At 39.7% G+C, this 23800-nt stretch overlaps 1 protein-coding gene across 4 annotated transcripts in view; it reads left to right on the top strand.

Annotated features, from left to right (window-relative positions):
- LOC122810230 (5-hydroxyisourate hydrolase-like) overlaps positions 1-23800 on the top strand; it is a 324954-nt gene that overhangs the window by 212435 nt on the left and 88719 nt on the right. For 3 of the 4 annotated variants that reach the window (XM_044081746.1, XM_044081748.1, XM_044081747.1), the window contains exon 2: positions 17739-17890. In XM_044081746.1, coding sequence (XP_043937681.1) covers positions 17739-17890 — 152 coding nt within the window. Of the gene's footprint in view, positions 1-798; positions 1042-17738; positions 17891-23800 lie in introns of those variants that run through there. The other variant, XM_044081745.1, reaches the window with a different exon arrangement.

The raw sequence follows: 23800 nt of genomic DNA, 5'->3' as shown, positions 1-23800 counted from the left end.
GAAACTAGGAGTTAGGAGTGAATATAACATTACAGTTACAACTGTGAGGCCCTGTAGTTGATATATCCAGTCATCTTTTTCTAGATGAAAATGTAGCTGATGAAGGTATCTCTAGGATTTGAGCGGAGCTGCATGGGGATGGTGGGGGGGGCCTGGACACTGGATGAGAAAGCCTAACATAATGACTTCTCCATTTGTTTGATTCCCCATAATAAGTGACAAATTACATATTCCTGCAAGGAATGTGCATATCGTATTTAACAGGCATTATGTATACTTGAATGATGTATTTTTTTTCTTATTGAGTAGTGTTCTATAACAGTAGTAATGAACCATTGACATGCATTAACTTACTGTTTTGACAGAAATAACTATCACTAGTACAACCATTGAAAGTGGATTGTTTTTATTTGTACGTGCAAAGTAACATGTTGTATACAATATAGTTAGAAGTAGTTGCAAGCAAACACATACACAGATACACCAGGTATGCACAAGTTCGTAAAATATCCAAGATTTAAAGTCAAACATACCTCAGCTGCACACTCACTAACATATTTAAGTACTCCAGTCATAAGAACTTAGAGTTACAGAAAAACACAATTACTGTCTTGTAGTAAAACATACAGACAGTCAGAGATCATACAACTAGTGCTGTATTTATCTGTGTGTCATCAACCTTACCTTTTTGTCTAGAATAAACTGAAATGGTTCATACAGTTAAATAAACATACTGCCTGCAACAAGTGGCCCATGTACTTTAACACAGGAATGTGCATGTTTGCTTTGCAGTACTATTGATTTACCATGGCCAGAAAGTCAGAGTAAGGCCATTTGTGAGTTTATCAAATGTGATCAGAATCCAAGGATAGCAGCATTTTTCAGATTTTCTAAAATACTGCCATATCAAGAGGCTATAAAACTGAAAGTGAGACACCAGAAGACATTCAGTTTTAAATCTCGTTATTCAAAATTAAACAAGAATAGTGAATGAGTTCCTTGCGCTTGAGTCACATTCATCATCACATTGCCTCAGACAAGGTAAGCAGACAGTTGATGAGTAGGCCGTTTATTTTATGTTATTGATGTTATTTAAATTCTGTTAAAAGTTTGTGACTGAACTTCTGAACTTATAGTGGTAGTGGTGATGATAGTACAACATACTTGTAGGCCAGATGAGAAATCAAAGCTGAACCATATGTAGTTCTGTATAAAATATTTTGCATATATTAGTATAGTCACATCCATTTATTCAACATTTTGTTTCTTGGAGGAAGCACATAAGATGTAAACTGTCAATACATTATAACTGAAATCATTTAGAGCCAGTAGAATGGGGACTGAGCAACATTACACCCAAGTGAACAAACGCTTACTATAGTCGGAAGCCAGACAGAAAATGTGACACCAATTTTTCAGGTCATTATGGCAATTCTTATTCATTGCTTCTGTCTGTCTAATTCACAGTCACAAGGACAGAGGTAGAAAATATCAAAGAAATTCAGAAGGGAGATGAGTGCGTGGTTATTTATAGGAGACTGGTAGAACCATTAGTCACTGTTTGACATGAGAAGCAGAAATGTTGGCAGATCCAAGCAGAATTGAAAAGAGAATGTAAGGCACACCAGGGGCTGAAGTCACTAGATATGATGGGCAGCAGTGATGGTAGGAAGGGTTTGTGGATGAAGAGAGAGTACTCTGTAGTAAGTGTGCTCGTTAAACAAAGCAGACTTAACATACCACTGGTATTTTCTACTCAATAATCTGTGCTTTTGTGGTAAATATGAAATTCTTAATGGAACCAAGTTATTTGCTGAACAACTTTACTCAAGATACACAGTCTAATAAATAAAATAGTATGATATATATATAGAGTTCACGTGCTGCAGCTGCATGACTTCTCTATATTTTTCTAAGCAAATCATAATAATTGTACCTTTCTCATGTATTCGGTACTACACTGTTTGCTTTTACATTGGCTGTATATTGTAGCAGTAGTGTATTTTGTTCACAGGAACACAGTTCTATAGGGCACAGCTCACTCCAAGTAAACATGAAGCTTCAGTATACCTTTGTGGATAGTAAATGCCTGATATTTACTGTGCTCTCTTTGCTTGTTTCTAGTTTGAAGTAGATACTGCTTTAATGATATCATTGTATACATAAAACACAGTATCACAGCTATTTCCCATGCTTTCTTCTCTTGTCATACTTAAATTCATGAAAGAATGTAACATGCCGTTACTCACACATGTGTAGTGCAAGGCTGCTCGTACTTTCTGTTCTGCCTTTAGGGCTGTTCACAATTTTAGGAGTCTGTGACAGGCATACAGCTCCTTGTTGTGAAGCAATGATCTGTATAGTTTTTCTGTGTTTTATCCATAGAGATGCTTACCAAGCACTTTGGCAGTGGTCTAATTCTCAAAAACATTGGCTTTTTTGGTGCCTGAGTTGTGTCTCGACTTGGCTACTGAGCAGAAGTACATTTTCACGTGTACAATGGAAGATTGCACAAGTTCCTTGTTCTCCCTCTATAACAATGATTAAGCACTAGATAGTCTGTCACTGTTTCCATGTGCACAACAGCACAATGTGTCTGGAGCATTTCTCCCCAGGCCTCCGCTGAAAATTGGCTTTGTTCCAAGTCAGACTTTCCTGGTAAACAAATGCTAAATAAAAAAAAAATAGTAACTGTGCTGCTGTCATGATTATCTCCTTTGATCTTTCAGCATGGCAGTAATGCTGCAGCTACTAATGCATCTCAATCCTGCTGGTGTTTTCATTGGTGATGCACTGTGGCAACAGATGACTGTGTGTAGCAGTGTACCATTTCACATGCACTGTATCCAAACTATTTATACTAGTGATGCATCATTCTAGAATAATGCATTTTACATGCACTGTGTCCAGATCTGCTTATGCTACTACTGCATTGTTCCAGAATAATGCATATCACATGCACTTTATCCAAAACTACATGCATTTTTCTTGCTTTACATAGGTTTACATTAGAAGCACATTATAATGCTCATATACATGTCATATAGCTAGCACAAGACTAAAGGTGTTTTCTTCCCCTCTGTTCTTTAGGTGTACTTACAAGAGTGGCAGTGTACCCCAGGTATCCTCATTTGTGGAATACTAGAGTACAATTGATTAGTCCAGAAAAAATCACTTTAGCTAGTAGATCTAGAACACTGTCTCTCTCTATCTCTCTGATGACCTCCCTGTAGGAGGAATAAAGATGCCTTGTTGAAGCTTCAAGTAGTTTATTCAGTTTAGTAGGTAGATGGACAAGTATCCTTGTTGTAACACATTACATTCAACAGATAAGTTAGTTAAAGCCAGCTGCAGACAAGGGTGGGAGGGTCTCTGAAATCTGATTGTAGGAGACTCTGGGATGGAAAAACAAGGAGCCAGTTCCAAAGCTTAAAGGTATCTCTGTGGGCATTCCAGTTGGTGCATGTGTCTGGACAGATACAAGCCAAAGGAGGCATTGTATTCAAAAATTGGTCTAATTAGGGCTGAGTAAAGGGGGGGGGGCAATGACATTCTTTGATCTAGGCACAATCCCTTTGTTTATAAGCTGTGTAATATAGAAGGACTTTCTTACAACAATAGATACATGTTGGTCAAAAGTTAGGTCACTGTCCACATAAGATCCCAAATCCCAAATAACTGGGTCAGTTCTTAGGAGCATATTGCCACTGTGGTAGTTCCCTGGAGTAGATGACTTCCCAAAAGATACCATAATGCATTTTTAGCATTTAGTTTATGTCTGTCATTTTGGCACCAGTTATTTATCTGAGACAAACCTTCCTGCAGGATAGCTAAGTCATTTGGGGATTCAATGACTGCTCCTAGCTTGCAGCCATTTGCAAACTTAGTCAGTCAGAGCTATTTGGTACTGGCTATTACTTCAGAAACGTAGATGCCAAACAGGAGTGGTCTCAGCACAGAACCCTGAGGAACTGCACTAGTGAGTGGTCTCTTTGTGGAGTTATGTTCCCCGTTTTGATTATCTGCATCCTACCTGTGAGCTAGCTGGCAATCCAGTGGGTGACAGAGGGGATTATTCTTAGCTTGATTAGCTGTTCTACTATGTCTGAGTGGAAAAATGTTTCAAAAGCTTTGGCCAGGTCGAAGTATGTGGTGTGTACTGTTTTGCCTTCATCTATTGCTTTGGTGAACTTTCCTAAAAAAAACACTAGGTTGAGTATGCATGACCTGTCCTTGATGATTCCAAACTGAGACAGATCTAGTGTTTGGAAGTTCCCTATGTCCTGGTTGATTAGTTCCATGATAGGTCTTTCCAAGACTTTGTGTAAGAGGCTCATTTGTAATTGCCTGGATCTGTGGAAGGTCCTCCCTTATGCAGAGAAATGACTGAAGCTGTTTTTCCATTCACTTGGTGCAAAACCTGTATGGAGACTTAGATTGAACAGTGTTGTTAGGGGTGTGGATAAATCATCCTTCATGTTATTTGAGATGTATCCAGAGATATTGTCAGGACCTATTGATGCAGTATTTTTAGCTTTTGATAGCACTTTTATGACTTGGTCTTGCGTGAATTTTTGGTAGTGAACCAGTTTTAGGTATAGCTTGAGGGACAGACAGAGGGGAGAGAAAGAGGCAAAGTTAGAACTAAATTTATTGTACAGTAAGTTCACTATATCTTCAGCCTCAGTGTAGGTAACACCTCTCACAATCAGCTCAGTGCATTGCCGTGTTGTGCTTTCGAGATTATGAACATAACTGAAAAATACGTTGTGATTGTCTTTGGCTTGGGTAGCTATTTTAGCCTCAGACTTGGCTTCGGTGGATTTTATTAAGCTCCTGATTTATTTTTTTATTAAAGTGACAATGGCTCTAACATTCTGGGAATGTTCTTCTCTGGACTAATTCTTTGTACTCTGTTTCTTGTTTAAGTGTAATGGATCTGTATCTCATCCAGGACTAGCTTATCTGCTTGCACCTGTAATGGATCTGTTTCCCATCCAGGACTAGCTTATCTGCCTTGTACCTGTAATGGACCAGTATCCCATTCAGGACTAGCTTATCTGTCTTGCACCAGTATTGGATCTATATCCCAGCCAGGACTAGCCTATTTTGCACCTGTAATGGATCTGTATCTCATTCAGGACTAGCTTATCTGCCTTGCACCTGTAATGGAGCTGTATCCCAGCCAGGACTTGCTTAATTGCCTTGCACCTGTAATGGATCTGTATCTCATTCAGGACTAGCTTATCTGCCTTGCACCTGTAAAGGAGCTGTATCCCAGCCAGGACTTGCTTAACTGCCTTGCACCTGCAATGGACCTGTATCTCATTCAGGACCAGCTCATCTGCCTTGCACCTGTAATGGATCTGTATCCCATTCAGGACTAGCTTAACTGCCTTGCACCTGTAATAGACCTGTATCTCATTCAGGTCTAGCTTATCTGCCTTGCACCAGTAATGGATCTGTATCCCATTCAGGACTAGCTTAACTGCCTTGCACCTGTAATGGACCTGTATCTCATTCAGGACTAGCTTATCTGCCTTGCACCAGTAATGGATCTGTATCCCATTCAGGACTAGCTTAACTGCCTTGCACCTGTAATGGACCTGTATCTCATTCAGGACTAGCTCATCTATCTTGCACCTGCAATGGACCTGTATCTCATTCAGGACTAGCTTATCTGCCTTGCACCAGTAATGGATCTGTATCCCATTCAGGACTAGCTTAACTGCCTTGCACCTGTAATGGACCTGTATCTCATTCAGGACTAGCTTATCTGCCTTGCACCTGCAATGGAGCTGTATCCAAGCCAGGACTTGCTTATCTGCCTTGCACCCAGTGAGTATCAGGACTGAGGCTGCAGCTGCCCTTTATTTAAGTATAATGGGTATCAGGGAACATGAGAATACATCAGTGTCTATGTATATTTGTGCATTTTTATTTAGTACTTGAACATCAGGACTATGATAACAATCAAAATAAAATACATATTTCTTTTCAAAAGCAAACTTCACATTACTTAAGACCGAGGTGGGAAGTTTCAAAACCCCCATGCTAAAGGATAACGCTGTCCAAGCTGCAAAATCCTTTACTAATGCACTCTATGGGCACCTACAAGAATGCATGGATCATGCTATCCCAAACAAAACCAAGACTCACTCCTCCAAGAAAAGGAAACCAGTCTGGTGGACCCCTGCCATAAACAAGCTATACAATAGAAGGAGGAAATAGGACAGAAAAGAGTAAAATCCCAAGAAGGGAAGACATCCCTGATCAGTATCATCAAGAAACTACGTTCCTCATAAAATCATCCAAGGCTAGCTTCGAAAGAAAAATTGCCATGGACTCCAAAGATAACACAAGGCATTCTTTAGCTATGTCAAGAATCTAAGTGGCAATTCTCAGATCTGCTCAGAGTTAGTGCAGAATGGCACAAAATACACTGAACCAACTGATATAGCCAACATCCTGGCAGACAGGTTCAGTGCAAATTTAACCCCCCTCTTTCCCCCAAAAGGGCCCATAACTGTACTAGAAGAATGTAGTACCCCTGAAATTACAGACACTCAAGTTAAAACAGCCCTTTCCAAAGCCAAAAACACAGCATCAATGGGACCTGACGGTGTCCCAGGCTATGTCCTACACGAGCTCAAAAATGAACTAACCCCTCACCTAAACACACTGTTTAAACTCAGCCTCTCCACAGGCTATGTGCCCACAGAGTGGCACACAGCAACGGTTATTCCGCTCCACAAAGGTGGAGCCACAACGGACCCCAGGAACTATCGCCCTATAAGCCTGACTAGCTTAGTCTGCAAAGCTATGGAGCACATCATCATGGATCTCACTAACAGAGACATTGGAAACGTCCAAACACTGGACCCAACCCAGTTTAGCTTTGTTAAGGGTAGATCATGCCTCCTAAACCTGGTGGACTTCTTTGAGACAGTTACCAAGGCTATAGACGAGGGAAAGGTGGTCCACACAGCCTACCTAGACCTTGCAAAGGCCTTCGACACTATTCCCCACTCAGGTATTATAGACAAGCTCACCAGCCTGAACATAAACCCCTACATCACAAGATGGGTTGCTAACTGGCTCACGGACAGAACCCACATGGTAAGAGTTGCAGGAGCTAGGTCTGACTCTAAACCTGTTACAAGTGGTGTTCCCCAGGGCTCAGTCCTAGGACCCCTCCTGTTCAGCATATACTTCTCAGAGGTACAGGCAAGCACAGGAGGACTATGGCTCACCAAGTTCGCAGACGACTGCAAACTAGGGGCTATAATTGACTCTCCGGCTGACACAGACATCCTCCAAAAGGGTCTCACTGAGAGAGATACCTGGTGTCAAAACCATGGTCTCAAACTAAATGCCAAAAAGTGCATAGTCATCCCCTTTGGAAAAAACAAAGTACCCACAAACTACCACATAGGTGGTAGCCCCCTAAATACGGAAGATGTAATAAGGGATCTGGGGACCCAAGTAGATAGTAACCTCTCCTTTGATAATCACATTGCCAAAGTGATTAGAAAATCCTTCTATGTGGCCCACCTAATCACAAAAGGGTTTGCATCCAGATCAAAAGAGGTCATTGGGCCCCTCTACACATCACTCATCAGACCCATCATAGAGTACAATGCCCCATTTGGGATGTATCTTACAAGACACCTGCAACAACTGGAAAGACCACAGAAGTTCCTCACCAAGAGGATCACTGGTCTCAAGCAGATGCCCTATGCAGCTCAACTGAAGAAACTCCAGCTGTACTTGGTTGCATACCGCCTACTCAGAGGAGATCTCTGCCTGACATACATGGCCATGTCCAACCCAGAATTGATGGACATGCTCCACCTAAAGAAAACCATATCCCCTCGAGCCACACGCTCCAGGGATCTAAACCTCACCACAACAATAAATAGGACATGCTGGAGGGATATATTCCTGTCCCAGAGACATCCCATGCTCTGGAACAAGATTCCAATCTACATTAGGCAGAGCTCCTCGCTAGCCCTCTTCAAGAGAAACCTTGACGAGTGGATGGGAAACAGAAAGTTTACCCCAGGGATCACTTCAATGGCTCTGCTGGACAGAGGCACAGGGAACTAATCTAAGGGGGCGGCGAAAGCCAACACATTCCGGCTAGGCTTATAAATGCCTTTGGGCAGATAGCCTAGTACCTACCTATGAACCTATGAACCTAAGTGTAGGCTTGAAATGTAATTTGTACTTCAGCTGCAGAAGTATATCCCCACTTTGTCCACAGCATCATGTTATACTGTACGTTATCTATGATATCACTTGCTGGGTGTATATTAATGTTTCAGAAATTTCAGATTCTGTACAGTAATAAAAAAAATGAAAAGACCAATGGTTAGACCACAGCTGAAGATAAAAATGGAATAATCCACGTCAGGAAATAAATCACTTGCAGCTTCACAGTAGTGCCCTTTATAAAACCAAAAGTTGTAACTGAGATGTAGTAGTCAAGGTAGGAAACGGTTCACTTGCAGTTTCACACCACTTTATTAAACAAGAGTTATAACACTGCACTGAGCATTCATTATATCCCTAACTAATGAAAACAAAGTGACACTTAATTAAAGATAAAACATACTGAACTTAAATCTGCCTTTAAAAAATTAATAGTTAAAGTATGGAAACGACATATGTTTCATAAACTCATGCCTTCTACCAAAGAATTACCAAAAGAAAGCAACACAACCCTACACTAGAACATATAATAAACAATTTAATATAACCATGCTGCCCTTAAGGAAGAAAATGTATGTCATGCATCCCATACATACGGTAACAAGGCATCACAATTTCCATACAAACTCACAATATTCCACCCAATGCATTCCAAAAATGGAACAATGTCCAAGTTGTATATATAGACTGTGTCTTGGCTTACGTTCTTGGTCTTTCTGAAAAAACACCTCAATTCAAAACATCATTGCAGTTGTTGTGTCAAGTGAATTACACCTTACCATCACTTTTTTGTGAATAATCAGTTTACAGTTCCATTTTAGCAAGCGTTTGTTATTGCCTAGGGTTCTGATACTCCATGACACACTATTTATTTTTGTTAATGAAGTTAGCCCTACTGTATCTATGGTTTGTATACTCATGGAAGCTCTGAAGTGGCATTTACACTGGCTAGGGTTAGTTTAGCCAGAATACCAGGAAAATGTCACTACTCTTTTCTCTAAGCACCAGTGGTTCTTTAAAATATACATAAACTACTACGAACTCTAACAGATGGAGCCTGTATGCCTCATCTCACAGACAATACCCCAGGAATACAGCAGCCCCCTGTGCTACTTTCCAGTGTCGCTACTAGAATAATAATCCAACCACACAGTATAGAAACTTTGTTCAGGGTTCTAAATCTACTCCACTAAACTATGCAAATAATCATAGCATTTTCTGATTCCCATTAGGTTCATAGGTTCATAGGAATTACCAGGCTAATGGCTCAAGAGTCCTTAGAAGCTTAGCCAGTTTTACCCAGATTTTACCCAATTTTCTATCACTAGGGGAAAGATAACAAGGCTCAGCAAATGGGGTTTTGACAATATTTACAGACTGCCTCTGTTCATAAGGGACATGGGTGCCACACTTGGAGTGAATTTTGGATTTCTTACCCATTGGTCCAGATTTCACTTGAAGATGGTCAGGGAAGGAGTCTGCTTCACATGAAAGGAAGCCTATTCTAGAAAAATGGCAAACTCCATGACACACATCTGTCTCTCCAGCATGATATATTCCTGTCAGAGATCGGGTTTAGATCTTTGGAGTGGGTAACCATTGTGCAGTTAGTTTTGCAAATATGCAACATTTCCATCAGGGCAGGGTCAGAGAATTTCTTGTAGGTCAGGCACAGATCACCACTCAGTAATCAGTAGGAAAGTGAATACAGTGATAGGGCTTTTAATTGGTCTGCATATGACATGTTGGTTATACACTCTATTTTTTGGTCAGAAACCTTTGAGGATGCTCCACCTGTTGCAGGTGCCTGGTGAGGTACATGCCAAAGGATGCATTGTACTCGATTATTGGTCTGATAAGGGTCAAGTACAGTGGTACTATGACATCCTTAGATTTGAATGCCAAGCTGTTACTTATAAATTGAGACACATAGATGATTTTCCTCACCATTGCTGGTCAAAGTTCAGATTACTATCTATCTGACCCTATATCTATATACCCTATATATCTATACCCTGCATTACCAGGTTATAACTCATACATACCTTTCGGTCATCTAACCTGGACCGGAACACCAAAGGTGGAGGTGTGTCCATATTCATTAAGGATATGCACACCTCCAGGCTAGTTGCCCAACATAATGCATCCGAAATTATCCAAGTGCAACTAACTCTGGGCAAAACTGCAATCCAAATTGTAGCTTGCTACAGATCCCCCACCATGCCCCAGGATTCCCACTCCTCTTTTCTTGATATACTGGAAAATATTAGGGTTCAGCCAAACACCCTGATAATGGGAGATTTCAACTACCCTGCCATTAACTGAGTAAACTACTCACGTACCAACTCTTTCACTCAACGCTTTCTAGAATTCATAAATTCCAATGCCCTGGATCAACTTATCCACACCCCCACCAGGGGAAACAATATCCTAGACCTAGTCATTACAAACATGAGTGATAGGTGTTCCACACCTGAAGTCAACTCTTAATTTTTCAGATCCGACCATAAGCTAATCACCATAGATAGGTTTACCTTTACATGTGCGTATTGCACAAGGGCGAACAGCAATTTTCCGAAAGGCAGTTTGCAAAGTTTGCAAACTCCAAACGGAAAAAGGTTCGAATGTGCAATGAGCAAATGCACAGTGAGATTCGCTCATTGCACATTCAACATTCTGGGGTGGATTGCACTATAGTAGGGATTGGGAAATGGTTCCTTTCCCCACTGTAATGCAATCTCGGAGTTAGAATAATAAAGTGGGGGGGTGTGGGGGGGCTTGCCCCTCTGCTTTACACTTCGTTTTTTTTTGTTCGACATTACTGTTTGAAAAACAGTGAATCTGCTTTTTGATTTGCTGTTTTTCAAATATTAAGAACTGTTGATGTTTTCACTTTCGTGGTTTTGAGTCGCTCATATGAGCACTCGAACCACTGTGATTTGATTCTATGAAGGTAAACCCCATAGATACCCAGATCCTGCCCCCACCCCCTATTAAGGAAACCACTGTAAAAAATGTATCCAAAGCCATCTTCATGCTTCGTAAGACAGAATGGCAAACTTCATGACACCCATGCAGATGGACAATACAGTTATGACTGCTGAATCCTACACAAATGCACTCTATAAGCACTTACACGCATGCATGGAACATGCTATCCCCAACAGAACCAACACGCTATCCTCCAAAAAAGGAATCCAATCTAGTAGTGTCCTGCTGTAAACAAACTCTACAACAGAAGGAAGAAAGTGTTGCAAAAGAGAGTAAAAACCCATGAGTGGAAGACCTCCCTGGTCAGCCTCAGTAAGAAGCTGAGATCCCTCATAAAATCCTCCAGAGCTAGCTACGAAAACAAGATTGCCACTGATTCCAAGGACAACCACAAAGCATTCTATAGCTATGTCAAGAATCTCAATGGCAACACCCAGATCTGCTCTGAGTTACAGCACAACGGCATGAAAATCACAGAACCAACTGATATCACCAACATCCTGGCTGATAGGTTCAGTGCTAACTTTACCCCCCTCTCACCCTTTAAAGGGCCCATATCTATACCGGAAAAATGTGGAGCCCCTGCAATCACAATTGCGCAGGTAAAAACTGCACTCCCCAAAGTCAAGAACACAGCATCCATGGGACCAGACAACATCCCAGGCTGTGTTCTACATGAACTTCAGAATGAACTGGCCCCTCACCTAAGCACCATGTTCAATCATAGCCTCACTTCAGGCTTGTACCCACTGAATGGTGCACAGCAACAGTTATCCCACTACACAAAGGAAGAGCCACCATGGACCCTGGGAACTATCGCTCTATTAGCCTGACGAGCCTGGTCTGCAAGGCGATGGAACATATCATCATGGAATTCATAAACAAAGACATTGGTAACCTCCAAACTCTGGACCCCACCCAGTTCGGGTTTGTGAAAGGCAGATCATACCTTCTGAACCTGATCGACTTCTTTAAAATAGTCACCAAAGCCGTAGATGAGGGTAAGGCAGTTCACACAGCCTACCTGGACCTCACCAAGACTTTCGACACCATCCCCCATTCTGGAATTATAGATAAACTCAGTAAACAGGGTATAAATCTATACGTCACAAGATGGGTTGCCAACTGGCTCACTGACAGAACCCACACTGTAAAAGTTGCAGACTCCAAATTTGACTTCAAACCAGTGACAAGTGGAGTACCACAGGGTTCGGTTCTGGGTCCTCTCCTGTTTGGTATCTACTTCTCTGAAGTACAAGCTAACACAGAGGGCCTCTGGCTGATGAAGTTCACAGATGACTGCAAATTAGGTGCCATAGTCGAGTCCCCAAACGACGTGGCCATCTTACAGAAGGGCCTCACTCAGACAGATGCCTGATGTCAGAGCAATGGCCTCAAGCTCAACGCCAAAAAGTGCATTGTCATTCCCTTTGGAAAAAACTCTGTACCCATGAACTACCACATAAGGCGGCGGTCCACTTAATGCTGAAGGTGTAATAAGAGACCTTGGGACTCAGGTGGACAGTAGTCTCTCCTTTGATAATCACATTGCCACAGTAGTCAGGAAATCCTTCTACGTGGCACACCTCATCACGAAAGGGTTCTCATCCAGGAAAAAAGAGGTCATTGTTCCCCTCTACTTGGCTCTCATTAGACCCATTATTGAGTACAACACCCCTTTTGAAATGTACCTCACAAGATATCTGCAACAGCTGGAAATGCCACAGAAGTAACTCACAAAGAGGATTATGGGACTCAAACAGATGCCCTACGCTGACTGTCTCAAAAAACTCCAGCTTTACTCCATAGCATATCACCTACTCTGAGGTGATCTCTGCCTAACATACAAAGCTATGTCAAACCCAGAGCTGTTGGACATGCTACACCTAAAGAAATCCCAGTTCCTCCGAGATACACGCTCTAGGGACCTAAACCTTATCACCACAATAAACAGAACATGCTGGAGGGATAGATTCCTGTCCCAGAGACATCCCATACTCTGGAACAAGCTACCTATCTATGTCAAGCAGAGTTCTTCATTAACACTCTTCAAGAAAAATCTTGATGAGTGGATGGGAAATAGGAAATTCACTCCAGGGATCACTTCTGTGGCTCTGCTCGACAGGGGCATAATAAAATAACTTTCTTGGGTGGCAAAAGCCAGGGATCCTTGTTGGCTAGGCTTACAAAGGCCTTTGGGCCGATAGCCTAGTACCTGCCTATGAACCTATAATCTGACAAACCCATATGTCTCACCACTGGGTCTACTCTTGGGGGGGGGTGCTATGAATATTGTAATTTGAAAATGTATTTGATTTCCCAAAAGGTATTATTATGCACCTCCTTGCATTTGGTTTAAGGCCATGGCTTTGACAGCAGTCATTAGTTTGCATCAGACCTTTCTGTAGGATATCAACATTTTTTGGGGAGTCAGTAATTGCCCCCAGCTTATAGTCATCAGGAAGCTTAGTCATCCAAAGGCCATCTACATCTGCCTTGACATCTGAGAAGTATATCTCAAACAGGAGGGGTCCCAACACTGAGCCCTGTGGTACTCCACTGGTGGTACAAACATCAGATTTTACAGTAAATAAAGCTGCTTTCTTTAGCATTTTAGTTGCTTATTCTTCTTCTTATAACATTTTTTATTTTTAGATACAGAATAACTGTTTTATCACAACTATTACATAAAATATAGGAAATAATTTTTTTGTCCTAAAGCTCATTTTCCATTTTTTTTTTTTTTTTTTTGACACAACTGACCAAAGAGGGACTGTCCCTCGCAAAGTGGGACAGGTGGTAACCCTACACTGGTGACTGGCCACTTGCTAGATGTAGATTCTCCCACTCTAATAACATGTGTCCTATCTATGAGTCATTTGGCTAGCCAACAGGTGATGTAGAAGTTTATGCCCAATTTTGTGAGTTTATATATAATACTTGAGTGGGGTATTGTGTCAAATGCCTTGGCCAGGTCAAGGTAGTCAGTATGCACTGTCTTACCCTCATCCATGGCCTTGGTGATCTAAGTCCACCAGACTGAGCAGGCAGAACCTGCCCTTGACAAACTGAGACTGGGGCTGGATCTAGAGTCTGGAGATTTCCTATGTCATTGTTAATGAGGTCCATGATTATCCTTTCCATAGCCTTGCATTTGAGGCTAATCAGGCTTATGGGTCAGTAGTTTCTGGGTCAGCTGATAGTTCCTTCCTTGTGACAGGAATGCCCTGTGCTGGTCTTGAACATTAGAAGAGCTGCCTGTTGCTCTAGGTATGCTTGCTGCTGCTGTCCTTATTTATTTTGTATGCCAGTTGCATCACCACATCTGCATGCTTTCTATGGACAGGCCCATCTGCGCTGTGTTTCTGGGAGGTGACAGTGGAACTTACTGCTGCTGTTATTATTTCATTGTTTGTTTGTTTGGCTCCCTTATCCCTCTTTGTGCCTGGAGGGCAGGAAAGCCACTCCACTGCATGTTGTTTTACGCAGTTTAGTTTCAGTGTTTAATCTTAAGCTATTTTATGTTCTTCTATTGTTTAGTTTATGCTTATCTAAGACTGCAGTTTTATTTTGGGACCCCTTTATCTTCATTTATTTTGTATGTTTTTTAAGACGTCTTGGGTTCACCACATTGGTAATACTCATTGAGTTTGGCTATTTCTTGAAGCTGTACTAAAATCCTGGAATAGCCATTGTTTTGACCAGTGCATAAGGTTGTTGGGCTGACTGGCATTTGTCAGAGCTTCATGAGTAGGCTAATTGACTGTAATCGCTGCGCTCAGTGTTGGTAATAGGCAACTTGTTTTACATCTTTAAGTTTTGTGTTTTACTTTGCAGACATAAATATGCCTAGAACAGTTTCTTAAAATTATATGCAAAGAAAATGTACGCATTTGTGTATAACAAATGTCACTATTTGTTACTTCTTTAATTAACTGCTATTCTATAGGGATGATGTTTGTGCCATTTCATGTCCTTAAACTTGTATTTTCCTGGTTGTGACAGAAATGATCCACTTGGAATCATTCCAACATGATAGTTAACAAACTTAATAAGTAAATAAATACATTTAAAAATGGAAGAAATACCCTTTTACGTCTGATAAAAGTCACGTATTTATTAGGAAAATGCTCCATGCATATCTCTCAACATCTCAGAGCAAGAAATGTGGACAAAGCCAAAAATAATGGTGGGACAAAGGTCCAAAAACCTCAAAACAGGGTCAGATTTTAATTATTGTTCGTGTAAACTCAATTACTTGCTAGAATAACAGGTTTTGCATTATTATGTATTTTCTGAGGAATATGACGTCTGAAAATTCAAATGTCTGCCATTATTTATTATTATTTAGTGACTTAATTTTCATGTTTGTATCCCACAATTCCATTGGAGTGGATGGGGTTACCCGATTGTGTATGAAATTTTATGCTAATCAGCATCACAATTTTTGACCAGTTGTACCTACTTTTCATGGGAATTTGTACAGATTTTTGATATTTCTATATTGACAGGTTTGGTGCAGACATGTTGGGCTAAATGGCAAGTGATTCTAGTAACTTGAGGTATGAGAGTGGTTTTCATGGTTCATGATTGGAGACCTGTAGCTAGTGATGATATGGTGGGGAATTTTGACTTTGGTCGGCTGAGCATGGAGAAGCTGAAGAAAATCATCCTGCTTGACCCATCTAAAGGTGTAATTGTTTTTATGTAAATGGAATCACCTCCTCCTTTCATTTTTTTCCTTTTCAGAGGGTGCTTTAAATGTGTGAAAGGCATTGTAGCCTTGCACTGCTGGGGTGCTTTCTGCAGCCTTTAACAGATCTTTGTAACTGCACAGACATCAGCATTCTCCAGGGCAAGGAAAGCTTTTAGGGAGTGCAGTTTCTTGTTAAGGCATGGAGCAGATTGACATTAGAAGAAATTGTTACATTGGTAGGTCTGTTGGTTTGGCACTGCCTAAAAAAGGCATGATGGGGGTGGCTAATGCCAGTATTTGAAAATCTATTAGTGACAGGTGCAGACCATCTCTAGCAAAGCAGTGTGGTCTGTTGATCATGTCATCCCAGGCTGACAAATACTGGATCCCTTGGAATGACACCAGTAGCTAAGCCAATTATTGCAGTCAATCATTTTCTGTTTGTATTGTGGTGTCATTCTTGGTGAGGATAGAATGCTGCTTGATGCAAGGCTCATACCAGCCTGCAGCATGTATTCAGAGAGGTCAATCACATCTCTCTTCAAATAGTCCAGGGAGGTACATCTCAGGTCATTCACACCCAAATGGACTATGACTGAGCATACTGATACTTGTGGTTGAGTGACCTGAGTTCCTGCATGATCTGGTAAATCCTAGCCCCTGATAGGCAACTGACTATAACCCCCTATTTATCCAGCCTGGTGAGGGGGGCATCCATGTGTCTCAAAATGGAGATTCCTATGAGAAAAGTGTTTTAATATGTGGTGCTTCGCCTTTGGGACTTGCTTGTGGAGACAGTATGATGTGTATTTTTATGTGTAGTGGTAGGTGTTGACTTTATTTTGTTTGCAGATGGTTTCCGGGGGCAGTGTAAGGGATGCCTCTGATGTTTTGTTAAGTTACTTGTGAGTACCCCTGCATATGTGGGTTTATGTGTCAAGACCTTATTTATTGAGGGAAATGATGTGCATGTGCTGACAACCTGTTTGCCATTTGATTTGTCAGTATGTGAGAGTCATGTCTCAATTTTCATAGTGAAATTATATTGCTCACATACTGTGTTTGTTTAGTTCAGGATAAAGTGCTTGTCAGTATACATAAGACAATTGCTACATTGCCTCAGGATGCTCATTTCCACCAGGATGGCCAGAGAGATAGAAAGAAAGTGCCTATCCATTGTTTCAGGTTTTGTACTAGGGTTTAACCAGGGAGGAGAGTAGTGGGATTTAACTTGACTGGGGTGATAGCACAGAGATGAAGAATGGGTGCTATACTCAGTGTGAACTGCAACTACCCAACAAGGTAATTTAAAGGTAGTTTAAATTCATGATGGCTAGTAGGTTGGTACAGAAGACTTGTCATGACTGTTGTGTTATATCCATCCATTCGCAACCCCTTTTTCCCATTTTTGTACATGGAGTTGGGGTGTTCCTTCAACAGCTTTATGTTATATGGCACTTGGAAACTGTTACTGCCAAGTGAAACACCAATATTAATAAGTTGTACATCTTGGTCTCGGTATGGCATCTACCTCGCAAACCAATAGTTTGGCATTTTCCACAGCAAAACTAATAAGATAAGGCTTACACCAAACAAAAAATAAAAAATAAATTAACTAGTGATATATACAGGGAACTAATTACTGAATCAGTGTAGTAAAATAGATATCAAATGTTCATATTGTAAGTTAAGTGAGCTGTTCATTTAATGTATTATGTTATTTTGCTTATAGGGTATGATTACCTCATGCTTACAAACATGCTTTTATTATATGTTCTTATTTAAACGCCCTTTTTACTTACAAGTAATACTCCAATGTCATTGCTGTGTTTAACAGAACAGCCAGAGGATGGCCGATGGTACTAGCAGCCGACTTACAACCCATGTACTAAACACAGCTTTGGGGATTCCAGCCAGTAATCTGGCATTAACTGTGTCCAGGCTGGAGGTTGTTGGAAACAAAGAGCACTGGGAACAACTGACTGGCAGGTAAGATCTGGCTTCACAGATACTAACCTATTTAACACGTATGCATGTTTCTTTTTTTGAAATGAGAAATGTTATTGTTTGGAAATGGAAAGAAACATCTAGCATTATAGACTGATGCCACACGATGGGCCAGAAGGAGAAGAAGAAGCACATTATTGTGAAGCACCTCAAAGATCACAGAAAAGAAGATACATAATTTTTTATAACAAAAAATGACTACTTGTTTACCTGATTTTCCCATTTTGCTGTCTATCTTGTTAGCTGCAGATCTTAATCAACAACACTTTTCTTGTATTCCTCTCCTTATAAATATTATGTCTAACCTGTGCATCCTTGAATTATATTATCTTTTTGTTGCTCTATTTCTCAATAGTTTATCCTATTCACCCACCCCATCACCTTTAAAAAAATAATACTATCTCCCTTCTCCTCTAAGCCCCTTTTTGCTTTGATAATACTTGGTCAAACAACTCTTATATCTGCTTCAGTTACTTCACTACAAATTGAGTGTATCAGCATTCATTTATGAAGCAGCAATATCCACACAGTTTCATAAAGTAATATCAGTACTGCACACCTGAACTTTCGGCACCTGTCAATTGTACCCCCCTTACAGCTTGTGCTCATGTGTAATCTTGCCCATTTGTAATAGCACTGTGCACCTTGTATGAAGTACATATTCAAATCCCTCCCTCCTAATCATACACAACTCAAACAGCCGCATCACTGGAGTACTGAGTGGTCCTGACAGGATAGCGTATGGTAACTGCACATGTATCAGTGGTGCTGCGGGAACAGTGATCTCCCTAGCCTGCTAGAAAGATACCCATCATACTAGTAGGACAGGACGACCACTGTGGGGTAACTTATGGCAACTGCACATGTACAAATAGTGCTGCAAGAACAGTGATCCCCCTAGCCTGCTACAGTGCTACCCCTCATACTAGTAGGAAATCAGGGCCACTGTGTGGGAATTTATGGCAACTGCACATGTATTAATGTGCTGTGAAAACAGTGATCTCCCTAGCTGCTAGGGAGCTACCCATCATACTAGTAGGACAGGAGGACAACTGTGGAGTAACTTATGGCAACTGCACATATACAAATGGTGCTGCGAGAACAGTGATCCCCCTAGTCTGCTACAGTGCTACCCTCATACTAGTAGGACAGGAGGGCCACTGTGTGGGAATGTATGGTAACTGCACATGTATTAATGGTACTGTGCTATGAAAACAGTGATCTCCCTAGCCTGCTAGAGAGCTACCCCTCATACTAGTAGGACAGGAGGGCCACTGTGTGGGAATTTATGGCAACTGCACATGTATTAATGTGCTGTGAAAACAGTGATCTCCCTAGCCTGCTAGAGAGCTACCCATCATACTAGTAGGACAGGAGGGCCACTGTATTGAGGAACACACTACCACTGTAATTGAAAAACATAATAATAAAATGCAAACTCTATTGCATGACAGGAAAACTCTTACCAGCAATGGAGTTCCTTACTGTGCAGGCAAATCTGCTGCCACACACTACCTTGTCCCACCCCCACACAGTGATGCCTGTAAGCTCCCACCAGATGCTCTCATTACCATAATATGGTAATGACTAATGACACCTCATCTGCTCTCATGCCTATTAACTGTAATTTCTTTATGAATCACTGATTCAAGGTAGCTATGGTACAGTATGCTTTGCCAAAGAACTACACAGACAGTCGGTACAATACCCAACTGCCTGTGACACTGCCTGCCAGCCCAAGGAAAGAAATGCTAAGTATGTATCATATTACTAGGTGCTCTTATGCAGCACTCAATAAAATGGGAAGGCTGTCATATGCTACTGGAGACCTCATGATTCATGTCTATGAATCTTGGGAGTCTCCAGGAGTGCAGTAAATATAGTATGCATGATGCTTACAATCATCTGTGTGCTATACTTAGAATATTATGAGAAAAGTGAATATAGACTGAATATTACTAAAGAGGGGAAGAGTTAATTTAATAAGGGTAAAGCAGATAGAAGACTAGATGAATAACACTTTTTAAATTTTCATGATGACATATATGACCTATTAAGAATTGGTGTTTTGCATAAGAAATCAAATGCCTAACGGTAGAAAACAGGAACAAACTGTTGCAAAGAGAGGAAGTTTGGTTTGTGCTTAAGCATGACACAGCACAGCCAAAGGACATGAATAATGATATGACATGACATGGCATGGCATGCCATGTAAAGTGATGTTTAAGTGAAAAGTAGAGTCTTTCTGGATATTGCTGAGAACTTTATATCTTCTTTGTATATGTTTGTAAGAAGGAGTTAAATATGAGGAATGTGTTACCGAACAGTTATATTACTAGATTAGAGATTTGGTTTACTGTTTTAAAAAGCTCAACAAGAAAAAAGAATAAAGTTTAAAAGGCTTGAAGTAGAGCTGTAAAATAAAATTAAATAAAAGAAGTGAAAATGATAATCTGTCATTTTTTCAGGCTGTGGTAAAATAATTGTTAAAAAATGTTACAGTGAAAAGTGAGTTGTAGATTCTATACTCCATTTTATTTGCCAGATATGATGGTCCTGTTGTGAATGACTCTGGCCCTTAGCTGCTCTGACTTCTAGATATTCTAAAAATATTTTTTCTGCAGTGATTCCTTGAAATTTCCTATGGCTTAGGTTAAACTGACAAGTCAGTAGGTAGTTTACGTTCCTGTCATACTCCAAGAGCCTTGAAGGAGAATCACATCTATCTCTTCCATTCCTTCAAAAGCCTTGCTCTATTTGCATATTTATTAAAAACTTTAGTTAGTAGTTTTCTAAAATTGTTAGGATGATTCTCATTCTGCCCTTTTACTTCGTGCACCTTTAGATTTTGGAGTTCTTTATTCTTTGAAAGGGCTGAAATAATTTTCTCTCGTAAAGCCTCTTACATTGGCTGAAGTTGATGAATGTCTCTTTGCTTCCTTTTCTGAAAATTAAGCAGAAATATTTACATTTAAGAATCTTTATGCTTCAGTCATTGTTTGCCCCTGTCCACTTTATTTAGACTTTCTTCTGCTCCTGCCATCGTATTTCTTTGATTATTAATAATAATAATAATAACAATAATAACAACAACCAGTACTTAGTGCTTATATTTTTATTCCTTTGAGTAACATAGAACTTCATTAGCCTGAGACCAGAAGTGAAGCTCATTGTCTGAGGATGTTCAGTGTTATTAAAATACATGAAAGTGCTTACTAGGTACTGGTTATTTATTGTTTTTTAATAAAGCATTTCATTTTCCTCATACCAATATGGTTGTTTTTTAATGGCAAACTAATCAGAAGTCTGAACTGGTCTGTTACAAAGAAATATCTTGTATATTAAAAATTTAACTTCATAAATCATGGCTATGGTATGTTTAAGCATTGTTAAAAATACTGAAGTAAAAACAGGTAGACATATTTTGGAATATTATTAATTCCTGTAAATATTACTTTACTCTTTGTATTTCTTTACATAAATGGCATTTTTTCAGTGTTTATTTTGAGTATTGGGATATAAATAAAATCAATACATATACAATTATTTCACTTCAGATAAGAGTACGTTTATATAAAATTGTCAAGAGTTTGTAAAAACTGTGGGACATTTTTAAATAAATAAAATGCAAGTATTAAACTGTTTGTTTTGCCTAAATGACAATAGTTTAGTTTGTTTAGGAACAGAACTAATGCAGATTATACTGGCTTCAGTACTTGAAAGGCTCTGTGGCTCATCCTTCGTTAATAGTACCTTAAAAATCTGATTAAGTTTAATTCACATATTTCAAAACAAACCAGGGTAATCTGTTTCCATATGAGTTTTCTCTACTATCATGATGAGTTTAAATTCTTACACTTAATATAGAATCTGCAGCTGAGATTTTCTCACTCTCTCTCTCTCTATAATTTTATTTTAAGGCAGTTCTAAAAAAATATGTTATGAATCTTCAATTTTTCTATTTTATGAATTTTAAACTGGGACCAGATTCCAAAAGACTTGTGTATGTGATTTACAACTCCAGTGTAAGTCTATTTTATAGACAGGCCATACACTGTCCTTCTGATGAGACATTAAACTGAGGCCCCATCTGCCTGAGTTGGTGGTAGCTCAGGTGGATGTAAAAGACAGACAAAATGGAAAAAGAAGCGATGGCATGCTGAAATAATTTAGTAAAACTAAAGCTGTACAACTGATGTCTGAACACTTTGATAAGCTGTAAATCCAAATGTAATGTAAATGCTGTAAGCATTAAAAGTAAAAATGTTATACAAGGTTAAGCGCTTTCATCCATATTACATTCTGTGAACATCTTCAGAACCAAATGTTTGTAAAATTACAAAATCCAAACACCGACCACTATTTATGGCCACTAAATCAATTAATTAAACTAATAGTTAATTAAAAATCTTAAAGGCATATATAGCTGTGGAATTCAATACTCATACATCCATACATATTTAGCTAATAAAGCACTTCAATAAAAAGTATGACAATATAATCTAGTATACAATCATTGTAAAAATCTTATACGCAACTAAGAATTATAAAAGCCAGTCTATCATTCTAAAGAAGTTTTAATTATAAATCAAGAGCTTTAAGCTTTAATATACTAGCTATAGAAACATTTTTATTTAAACCTGGTGGGTCCTGAAAGTTCAAGCGTAATTGCCTCCATAACTCTCTAGATTCCAAGATCATTTCCCAGGGGCTGCCTCTAGGATTGGGTGAAACCTTTTCTGAAACAGCAAATCTACATATCTTACTCACTGCACATTGCGTTGTATGTTTATATAATGTATTGTTCAAATTCATTTTTTGCATATCATGTGTGCTCATAGAAACAGTTCTTTAGTGATCTTTCAGTTTTGCCTACATAGAATGCATCACTTTGATCACAACATGCAATATAAGCTACTCCTTTGGACAGGCAGTTACAACCATTAGCTAGTCAAATCTTTGGCTTAAACTGCCCTCCAGATAATTCAGCAGCCTCTAGTATATATGGACACTGATTACAGTGCCCACATTTCCTCATTCCTTTGATAGCCTGATTGGAATCGAAATGATTATTTCATTTTATTTATGATTTTATTCTTATTTACATTTGCTAACCGGGTAGTGTCTGACTGGGCAAGTAGCCCGTTTTCAGTGGAAACCCGGGGAGAAAAGCTCCAGTGCAGTACACAGATAATAGTCTAAGTTATTGAGAGTAAAGAATATTAAAATATGCAAATTTAACAAAATATATTATAAAGAAAATAAAATGTAATCATGTACAAATACATTATAAGAAAAATAAAATGTAATCATGTGCACCAGTATTAGAAAAAAATGCAATTAACAACATACCTAGGAGCAATTAGTGAGAAAAATCAAATAGTATAATATAGTCGAGTGCTAAGCAGATTATAACAGAGGGTATGCAACATAGTTTGATAAAGGAAAAACAGGAGTACAAGCACTAGCTACTAAACGTGCTGTGAGAAGGGAGCTGAGAAATAATAGGAGAGGGAAACTAGCCCGGAGCAATACATGGGCACAGCCATTTGCTACTGAGATCATCTTTTAGGCTTTTTTTTAAATGAGGGCATGTTGGGATCATTTTGGATGTGTTTAGGAAGAGTATTCCAGTCCTCGGCTATCTTATAGGAATAGAGGGAGTCATCATGATAGTTGTGTGACTGGGTGACCTTTAACAGTAGTCTGTCAGAAGACCTAAGGGACCTGCAGTTTGAGTTAGGTTGGATCAGGCTTGAGAGTACAGGGCTGTTACCGTGGATGTGTAAGATTTTGTGGGAGAAGGTCAGTTGGTTTAGTGTTAACAGGTTGGGAAGTTCCAGTCAGTTGAGCTGTTGAAGAATGGAGCATTGATAAGTTTTATGGGGCTGA

The sequence above is a fragment of the Protopterus annectens genome, chromosome 8.part1 (assembly GCF_019279795.1).
Source record: "Protopterus annectens isolate FY-2018-M chromosome 8.part1, PAN1.0, whole genome shotgun sequence".
Taxonomy (NCBI): domain Eukaryota; kingdom Metazoa; phylum Chordata; order Ceratodontiformes; family Protopteridae; genus Protopterus; species Protopterus annectens.
This window is presented reverse-complemented; position numbering and strand designations above follow the sequence as displayed.